The sequence below is a fragment of the Gekko japonicus genome, unplaced genomic scaffold (assembly GCF_001447785.1).
Source record: "Gekko japonicus isolate JY-2015 unplaced genomic scaffold, Gekko_japonicus_V1.1 scaffold55, whole genome shotgun sequence".
Classification (NCBI taxonomy): Eukaryota; Metazoa; Chordata; class Lepidosauria; order Squamata; family Gekkonidae; genus Gekko; species Gekko japonicus.
In genome coordinates, this window is record NW_015160837.1 from 1,368,687 (window position 1) to 1,379,174 (window position 10,488).

The 10,488-nt window shown below is 44.9% G+C and overlaps 1 protein-coding gene across 1 annotated transcript in view; it reads right to left on the bottom strand.

The window, feature by feature from the left end:
• Window positions 1-1,916: 1,916 nt before the first annotated feature.
• PGM2 (phosphoglucomutase 2) overlaps window positions 1,917-10,488 on the bottom strand; it is a 33,968-nt gene continuing 25,396 nt past the window's right edge. The window contains exons 9-14 of the mRNA XM_015418265.1: window positions 8,914-9,094; window positions 8,724-8,817; window positions 7,189-7,318; window positions 6,909-7,098; window positions 5,073-5,206; window positions 1,917-2,129 (exon numbers count right to left, since the gene is read on the bottom strand). Coding sequence (XP_015273751.1) covers window positions 2,027-2,129; window positions 5,073-5,206; window positions 6,909-7,098; window positions 7,189-7,318; window positions 8,724-8,817; window positions 8,914-9,094 — 832 coding nt within the window. The 3' untranslated portion in view covers window positions 1,917-2,026. The remainder of the gene's footprint in view (window positions 2,130-5,072; window positions 5,207-6,908; window positions 7,099-7,188; window positions 7,319-8,723; window positions 8,818-8,913; window positions 9,095-10,488) is intronic.

Genomic DNA, 10,488 nt, shown 5'->3' on the forward strand with positions numbered 1-10,488 from the left:
AAGTAGTTCCGAATCACGAGAGCTGCTTCTCTTGAAGTTAACACTGGGTTCCAGGAAGAGACTTGGTAGATTCACAGTCCAAATGGACTTAGCACAATGCGAGTTTATCGTGTAGGAATCATGGAAAGAACTCCTTGCTGAGTTCGTTTTGCTACCTGTCGGAAGGGACCAGTCAAGAAAACAGAACCTTGTTTCCTAAAGTAATTCTTACGAAGAACACAGAGTGCTACCCGACTGCCTGACATTCCACATGAAGGGGGGCAGGGATCCAAAACATAACAAGACCCCAAGAAGTGACCAGAAGAAGAGCAGTGAATAGACAGTGGAATAAAGTAACAATAAAGAGTAGCATACGTAGTGCAGACCACCTTATGCACAGTGAATTCTTTCCAAAGGAATGGGATCCAATACAATCCTACAGGACAACTGATCCGATAATTGTCTGATTCTTACAGAATCCCTACAAAGTTTAACTATGCACCTTCGTTACAGTAATACGCATTTTGTAAATCTGGATAGTTATGTCCTGCCATTCAAGGGCATTGCCATTAAATGCTTTTTTTTTTTTTTAAAGAAGTTCATATTTACTTATTTTAAATGTTTATATTCTGATTTTCTCTGGATCAAAAAGACTCAGGGATCGGAAATGTTTTTAAAAAAAACACTTTCCACCTTTTCAAAGTTATTCCAAGGGCTTGTTTGTATTGGAGATTGTTTGCATACGGGGCAAATCCATGTGGTTTTTTTTGACTGTTTCTGGAGCAGCAGTGGGTGATGAGGCACTGTCTAGAAAATAGGGTTGCCAGCAGTGTTCCCTCTAAGCTGAGTTAGTGTGAGCTAGCTCAAAGTTTTTTGGCTTCCAGCGCACACATTTTTATCTTCGCTCAGGAAGGATGGGGCTCCAAAGCAAACTAATTTATGCAGCAGCCAAATCGCTCGCTCGCAACTTTAACGCCAGTAGCTCACAAAATAGAATCCTTGCTCACAAGACTCCACAGCTTAGAGGGAGCATTGGTTGGGTTGCCAGGTCTGGCTTGGAAAATACCTGGAGTCATTGGGGGTGGAGCCAGGAGGGGGCGGGGTTTGGGGAGGGGAGGGGAGGGGCCCTAGCATGGTACAATGCCACAGAGTCCACCCTCCAAAGCAGCCATTTTCTCCAGGGCAGCTGATCTCTTGTCAGCTGGAGCTCCGTTGTAAAAGCGGGAGATCCCCAGGCCCCACCTGGAGGCTGGAAACCCTACAGTAGAAAATGAGAGACATAAGCCAGACACAGACATACAATCTATGGTTAGACAGTAAGGAAAGAGATTAAAAAGTAGGCAAGACTTCAGCAAGCCGGAATGAAGAAATGCATTTTTAAACAGGCATTTGATGAACACACCAACAGAAGCAGAAAGCGGTCTGCTGGAAAATAAAGAACTCCACTGGCAGAGAGCAAGGCGTGAGATCGCTCTTTACACGGGGCACACGATGAAAGGGAAAGCAAAACTGTGCAGTATTTTATGTCGACAGGAAGCCAGTGGCTAGAGAAGAATCTATCCAGGAAACACCTGGTAAATCAAAGGAGGAGAAACAATGCTACACGACAGCTTTATTATTATACAAAGCCCCTACATGTTTTGCCATACGAGCTTCATCGGGGGATCAGAGTTGTAGGGTTGCCAAGTTTAACGCTGGCCGCACGCACGTCATGCGGAAGTGACGGAAGGATGCCAGGCATGCTCCCGCCCCCACTTGGCAGCCCTACAGAGTTGACTTTGTGCTGATCCTTTCCATCGCAATTAAGTTTGAAAGAACGCATAATAATAAAGCGGTCACTTAGCATCTCTTTTCCTTATTTGGTTTGCAGGTGTGTTGCTTGGTGTCGCCCTATTTTTTCCGTCACCAAATAAAACAAAAGATGCATTTTTCAAGGCCTAGTTTGTAAAATCTTGGTTCTTTAATAAAAGAGCTGCCTTACGCATTCTCTGTAATGAACCATCGCAAACATTTTGACGAACAGAGACTTAAACAAAGACGACCGCGGTCACTCCGGCTTGGGTTGCAGTTTGTTCTTCTCTGGCTCAAAGAAATATTTCTCAATGGCACCGACCAAGTCATCCAGTTCTTTCTTCAGCTTTTCAACGTCACTAAAATAAATGAGACCAAAATAAGACATGCTGTAACACAACCTCTGCTACCAGGTTTTCAATCTGCGAAACTTTTAGAACGTATTAAAGAACCACTATGGATTTGATTTCCTAAATCTGCCAAACGTGTTTATGTGTTTTTATCAAATTATTTTATAATTTTAAATGCTGCTTTAATTGTTCAAGCGTTTTGATGTTTTCATGTTCACTGCCTTATGACCCCTGATCGTGTAGAAAGGTGGCATAAAAATGTGCGAAATAAAATAAACAAATAACAGAGTTATATTAAAGATTAATTCTACCAAGAGTCTGAAAGAACAAATGTTCACATTTAAAACTCCTGCATATTCTCTAAGGTAGAAAGTTGATAGAAAGTAAAATACAACCAAATTTAAAGGCAAAGGTTTCCCCTGCTTGAAAGCCAGTTGAATCCAACTCTAGAGTTGCGGTGCTCATCTCCGTTTCAAAGCCGAAGAGCCAGCGCTGTCCGAAGACATTTCCGTGGTCATGTGGCCGGCATGACTAAATGCCGAGGTGCACGGAATGCTGTTACCTTCCCACCGAAGTGGTACCTATTTATCTACTTGCAATTTCTTGCTTTCGAACTGCTAGGCTGGCAGGAGCTGGGGCCAGAGACGGGAGTTCACTCCGTCATGCGGCACACTTGGGTCTTGAACTGCCGAGCTACCATCGTTCCAGTCTGCAGCTCACCATGTTAACCTCTGAGACACCGTGGCCCCTGACACAACCAAATTACACTGTATTACATTTGTAATGGATATTTTAAATAAATGATGATTGGAACGAATGATATATTTATACTATGGATTTTTTTGTGAATATCTACTGTATTGCAGTTTTAAATCTTAATAAAGTTAAAAAAAAGAAAGCGGGTAGAAAGTTAGAAAAGTAAAAAGTAGAGAGTTCTGAGGCACAAAGTACGATTGCCACATAAATGTAATTACTAAGGACCAGGGCTATTTTTGGGCAGGAACGCACAGGAACGGAGTTCCGGCTGGCTCCTGAATTGGCCACGGCCAGCAGGAACTCATTAGCATACTAGGCCACACCCAACAGCAAAAACCCATTAGGACTGGCTACATTAGGGGTGTGTGGCCTAACATGCAAAGGAGTTCCTGCTACAAAAAAGCCCTGGGTTTTGACAACAAACAAGGTCAACAGAATAAGAAGCAAAAGGTGGGTGTGGCTGGATGACCACACTTCTGGTAGCATGGGGGTGTGGCCTAATATGCCAATGAGCTATGCTGTCAGGGGTGTGGCCTAATATGCTAATGAGTTCCTGCTGTTGGGTGTGGCCTATTATGCTAATCAGTTCCTGCTGGGCTTTTTCTACAAAAAAAGCCCTGCTAAGGACTATAGATCACCTTTCGCTTACCCAGGTGCCTAGGCTGATGTCTCAGGAGACAAGAGTGGCATGCACTTTTCCTCAAAGTAAATTTGGGGGGGGGGGATTCCAATGTATCATGCCTTAAATAAAGGCAGGGGTCATGGGACACAATGACCTTGAGATACATTTCAGTTCTAGGATCACCTCAGTACTAGACTGGGGTCCATTGGCCCTTATTTGGTTTAAGTTAAGTCATATTCGGTAGAATAGTCCTCTCGGCCAAAGAGACAAAGCTACCGTCCGGTTTTAAGTCTCTCTTGGGAAACGGGAACTGCTGCATCAAAACTCCCAACAAAGCAAGCTCAGCATGTGAAAGGACATGCGCACACACCTCTCTTGATTGGATTCTTAACTGTATAATTCTACCATCTGGATTTGGAAGTTTGGTCGGTAGCTGATTTAGCCCACTCTGGCACAAGAATCACTTCAAACAATTAACAGATCAGTTCAGTCATCCCTATCCACTGAAAAAAGTAGTCATAAGAACATAAGAGAAGCCTGATCCATGCCAACCTTACTTGGAGATGTACTTGGGGAAAAAGCTTTAGGTACTTATGTGTTTGCCTCTTTTCAACTAGCCCATTGCATAACTTCCCAGCCACTAAGCTTCATTTTACTGCATAATGTTCACAGCATCCTAAAACGTAGATTTAAATTCATTTAATAATCGCATTGTATCCGATGCAACAAATGTGAAATTGAGCAAACTCCGGAGCTCGACGGAAGACAGGAAGGCCTGGCGTGATGTGATCCATGGGGTCACAAAGAGTCAGACTTGACTGTTGCGACTGAACAACAACAACAACATCCTACCCTTTCCCCAAGCAGCTTAGGGCAGGCTACCTTATCTTTGAAACAGCTCTGTGAAATACATGAGACTGAGATTAAATTACTTGTCCGAGATCTCCCAGTGAGCTTCCTAACTGAGTGTGGAATTTACATCCAAGCTTGTCAATGTTACTTACTAAACCGCTCCACTCAAAGCAGGCTAGCTAGTCCTTATCATATTTTAAACTGCCGCTGAACGGTGGCTAAGGGGTGCATTTGTTGCTACTCCATGCGAATGGGCAGAGCGAGACTGTGAGCGGTAATAAAAATTATGAGAACACAGCTGGGTTGCCGTCGAAGGCTTTCGCGGCCGGAGTTCATTAATTGCTGCAGATTTTCCGGGTTGTGTGGCCGTGGTCTCGGCATTGTAGAACCTGACATTTCGCCAGCGACTGTGACTGGCAGTAACTGGCGAAACGGCAGGTTCTACAATGCCGAGACCACGGCCACACAACCCAGAAGATCTACAGCAACATCTGGGTTATTTCAGGTTTGGAGTACAATGGAATGCACTTCTGAATACAGATATATTTTCTATAATTTAGAAGGGATTTCATTGGCCCTTTGACCCCAAGCCCTACCCATTAAACAGTCTTCTCCTAAACACAACTCAGCCCTGAAAAATTTCACATACAGCGACTCCATGAGAGACTCTACAGAGGCGGAGTCGAAGCTTTGAATAGACATTTGCAATTCCGAAACCGTACCTGTTTCCAGGTGGGGCACAGAGCTCTGCATAATATTTGACTTTGGGTTCGGTTCCGCTGGTCCTCATGGTAGCCACACCCCCGTTACTGAAGGTGAATGTTATCATTTGGCTGCTTTTACTGGTGGGGAGCACCTGGGAGTCAAGAGAAGGGGATGCCGTTAGAATTTCCCGACTTAAGACTGGCGCATTCTAGATGCAAGGACGTTTAAGGGCAAGTCACAGAAGCACGTTGTTTTTGAAACTGGAGAGGGGGGGGGGGGGGGGGGGGGGAAGTGTGAATAAAGAAAGGCATAACCCTTTCCCAAGCCTGCCCTCAAGAGGATCTGAGGTAGCAGAGAAATCAAGGAGCCACGTGTCATGGAGGGGGGGGGGTTTGTGATGGACAGACAACTCTGTATGACTGGGTACCAGGGTGCCCTAACACAGACTCGACATGCATCCCTCCATAAGGCCCTTCTCTCCTGGAATCTATGCAAAAGTAGACAGCTGCACAGGTTGCACTGCGGGCACTAGACCACCCAAAAAGAGCCCTTGCCGGGGGCACCCACAGGACACCAACGTGGGTTGAATTATTTTGCCTGGAATGTGGACACTTACTCCCCCTGGCTCCAACACTGCTTGCTCCAAGCCAGTCTCTATACCAAGAAATCAGAAAATACTTTACACATTACAATCAATACCATCTTTCAGCGCAGAGTTAATTAAACCCAGCTGTTTTAAAGTAACTGTTAATCAATAAACAACAACAACGACTACTTGTGATGCAAGGAAGGATGCCCCTCTACAAAAAGATGATACCCAGCAACTTGCTCTAGGAGTACCTACAAATAAATGGAAGTGAATAAATTGATCTCCACTGACACAGCACCAACTGGAAGCTCGGAGCAATGGGGGTGGTGAAGTGGCTGAGTAGAAGGCCCTCGGGTTCAATCCCTGGCATCTCCGGTTAAAATGACCAGGCAGTGGGCGACGTGCGTCTCTGCCCTAGATCCTGGGGAGCCACTACCAGTATGAATAGACAACACTGACCTTGATGAACTTGATGGTCTGATTCAGTATAAGGCAGCTTCATGTGTCCAACTGTTAAACTCGCTGTTCATTTTACGGTTCCTTTGCCATAGCAACTGGGGAGGGGGAAAATGTAGAGGCAAAATACTTTCGCTTCCTAGGTTGCTTTGATGTGCCAGACACCTTATCACCCCTTAGAACCTTCGGTGTCCTTGAGTCTCATCTTTCCATGCTTGCCTTTGTTTTACATGTTGGGGGGTGTGGCACTGAAAGGGCCCTTGCTTGAACCCTTAGTTCTAACCTTAGTTCTAACACAGCCCGTGTACAGGCTGGATCCTATCAATGTCTCAATAAACTTATCATTCTCCAGAGCGAATGTTGTTGGGAACTGATTTATCCAGGAGTCTGACACCAACAGGGGAAATGGTGTGTGTGTGTTGGCGGGCAACCTGGTGAAGCTTTTGAAGATTTAGAGAATCAGGGAGGGGGAGATTTTAGGAGGTGGAATTTCCTCCCAAATCGTATCTCACTATCGAGCTGTGTTTAAAGCCACTGTGTCCATATGAACACTGAATCAGACCATCGCTCCACTGAGACTGGCAGCGGCTCTCCAGGGTCTCAGGCAGAGGTCTTTCACATCACCTGCTGCCTGATCCTTTTACCTGGGGATGCCAGGGATTGAACCTGGGACTTTCTGCATGACGGGCAAGTGCCCCTCCCCACGTACCATGTTAAAAAATCGCCCTCAAACTTTCACAGGTGTGTCAGGCATCAAGCAAGCAACAGGTTTCAGAGGAACAGAACAAAACCCAGGAAGGTAACTTACAGCCTTTTTATTGGACTGGTTACTGTCATAGCCAGTAGTGAGATCTCGTACTCCGGAAACGGAAAATCTCCCACAAGTCTTTGGGTAAGTTTCTTTCCCATCATAATTTCTAAGCTTTTCAAACAGCTCTTTGATGGTCTTCTGATCGTAACAGATAAAATACGACGCTTTTGTAGTGTGGCATCCATACCTGTAAAGATAGCACGGTCATCTGCGAACTCAGTATTTCCTGTATGTAGAACACACATCGTTAAGTCTATAAGGAAATTGAAAACCTCACTCATTGTAGATGGCTTTCAGCTGCTGAGACAGAGACATGTTCTTGGTTGCCAGCAAAGTAGCCATCTCTGCCGTTATGACCGCGGCGCTCACACCATCTTTATCCAGGACTACAGGACTGCACATGTATCCTGGAGACAGAGTTAGAGAGAGAGAAATAGCTTTAACACAGTTCTAGCAAACGTCTGTGGCAGGTTATCAAAATTGCAAATGTCTTATTTATTTATTTATTATCAAATTTATAAGAACATAAGAGAAGCCAATGTTGGATCAGGCCAAAGGCCCATCCAGCCCAACACTCTGTATCACACAGTGGCCAGAAATACCAGGTGCCATCAGGAGGTCCACCAGTGGGGCCAGGACATTAGAAGCCCTCCCACTGTTGACCCCCCCAAGCACCAAGATGACAGAGCATCACTTGCCCCAGAGTCCCTATCTATACCTTGTGGCTAATAGCCACTGATGGACCACTGCTCCATATGCTTATCTAATTCCCTTTTGAAGCCATCCATGCTTGTAGCCGCCACCACTTCCTGCAGCAGTGAATTCCAAGTGTTAATCACTCTTTGGGTGAAGAAGTACTTCCTTTTATCCGTTCTAACCCAACAGCTCAGCAATTTCATGGAGTGCCCACGAGTTCTCCATGAAATTGCTGAGCGGTCGGGTTAGAACGGATAAAAGGAAGAACTTCTTCACCCAAAGAGTGATTAACACTTGGAATTCACTGCCACATGGAATTCACTGCCTCCCCACGAAGCAGGCTCAGGCCGGCTTCCAACACAATATATAAACAGCATAAAAACAGAACTATTCATGTACAATTTACAGACAACCTATTCATCCACTGCCTCCCCCCATTCTACAGTTGTTAGTTCTTAGTGCAACAGTTGCCTGCCACTGATACTCTCCCTACTATCAGTCCTCTTGTGAGCACACAACTGCATTGGTCAACTGAGCACACCTAAGGGCATACATGAGAAGCAAGCTGAACGTAGGCAATAGTTTTATGGCTGCACTAAAAATTACATGTTGAAATTAATTAAAAATTAATAGTTATGTAGAAACTAAACTAAAACAAAGGTAAAGAAGAAGAAGAGTGGCTTACAAACCTCTTTCCCCTCCCCTCACCACAACAGAAACCCTGTGAGGTAGGTGGGGCTGAGAGAGCTCTTTCAAGAACTGCCCTTTCAAGGACAGCTCTGACAGAACTATGGCTTGCCCCAGGTCATCCAGCAGCTGCAAATGGAGGAGTGGGGAATCAAACCCGGTTCTCCCAGATCAGTAAATCAGGTCAGTAAATACCAATGAAAGCCAGAAGCACTTACCAACATCAAAACAATAAAAAGCTGATAAGGTATAATTATTATACTTATTTCATTTCCATATTTAGCTTTTAAATTTGGTATTTCGTAACATTTTGAAACTGAAAGTGAATGAAGCTAGGTAACTTTTCATAACTTCTTTATGTGTGCCAATCTGCCATCGTGCCAACACATCCTTATTTACTGGCTAATAAGGATAGGCTCTACTTATTACCAATGGCTTCTTCAAAGGCAAACAAAACTGATTTTCCTTGGTCTCCAAGCTGCTTAGCTCGATTTCCCATCCATTTGAATCCTGTCAGCGTTTCCTATGTAAAAACAATTATTCCGTGTCAGCGTGTGTTACACTGATGTACAGGAGGTCAGAAGATGCCACCAGCCCGTCCCATGTCTCAACGGCTTACTTCAAAGTGAAAACCTTCTTTAAGTGCAATTGCTCTTAAGATTTTGGATGAGACGGTGCTCGACAGCATGTATATATCTTTAATGGCACCAGGGTCCGGATTCTGGTTTTTCCAGCAAGTGAAGATCCACCAGCCTAAAAGAGCTCCCAACTCGTTGCCGGAAAACACTTTCCATTCACCACTGGGAAGGAAGGAACAACAGTTTTAAATCATTATTAAGAGACAATAGCTTGACAATTAAAATACACAAGGAACGGAGAACAGAATGAGAACGTTCTCTGGGTTCTATAACTTCAGAGAAGGAAAGAACAGGCACAGTTTTCACTGGTTCTCCACAGGTGTTGAATTGTGAGGAAAGCAACTGAACTAAAAAGCAACTGAGCTAAAAAAAAATAAACGAAATAACAAACAAAAAAACAAAACAAATAAAAAGCAACCAGACTAAAAAAATAATGATACAAGGAATCTTTTTGTTATAATGACAGACCACTTTTCAGCCACAAAAGCTCCAAAGGCGTTTTAAAATTAAAACCGGTAAAAACAACTCACCATGAAAATAATAACATTATAATGGGTTGTGGTGGCAAAAGGAAACACACGGGGGTGTGGGGGGGGGTGGAATGTTCAGTTCTTCCGCAAAATGCTCTAGACATCCTGCCTGCTACAACTTTCTTTTTCACAGGGCTGGTGGCAAAACCAGAGAAAATAGTGTCCCTCCCCTATGGAAAGATGCGGCAAAGCAGAGGCCTTAAGTACCCAATACTGATTTCCCTTAAGCGGCAGTGCTTTTCCATTCTCAGAAGCTAGGCGCCTGCCCCGTGTTGTGACAATTTGTGCCTGCAAACAACATTAGATTAATCCTGCTTTCATCTTCCATTTGCTCAGCCAGCCACGATTTCAAGCAGCTCGCTTTGGTCTTCCCTATGAACAACGCTACTTTTTAAAAATCAGCACAGTGATTTCCAGGGCAGAGCGATGGCCATAACTATAGCTTGTCGATTCAGACAACATACCAGCATTATGGTGACTCAGTGGCAGAGCATGTGTTTGGCATGCGGAAGGTCTCAGGTTCTATCCCCAGCATCTCCAGTAAGTCTGAGACCCTGAAGAGCTGCTGCCAGTCTGAATAGATAATACTGACCCTGATGGACCAAGGGTCCAATTCTGTATGAGGCAGCTTCATGTGTCCATGTGTTCGAACCGTGGTTTGCTAACTATACATCAAAGTACAGTTAAGCTTCATTCACCATCATTTGGAGCAGGGGTCATTTCCTGCAGGAGCGCACAGGAGCGGAGCTCCGGCAGTAAAGAGCCCAGGGGGGCGGGCACATGCAACAAGCCCCACCCCCTGCTCCCAGCAGCCCCCAGTCAGAGCAAGAAGTAGCCAGGTAAGTTGCAGAGCCCCCCCTCCCCGGCCCAAAGCAGTCCAGTGGCACCTTTAAGACCAAGTTTTATTCAGGTACAAGCTCTCCCTCCTCTGTGAGGACAGATCTGCACGTCCCCCCCCCCCAATAGCTAGCAATCCAAAACAGTCCAGTGGAGCCTGAGCGGTGGGTGTTGCCTTCTGACACACTT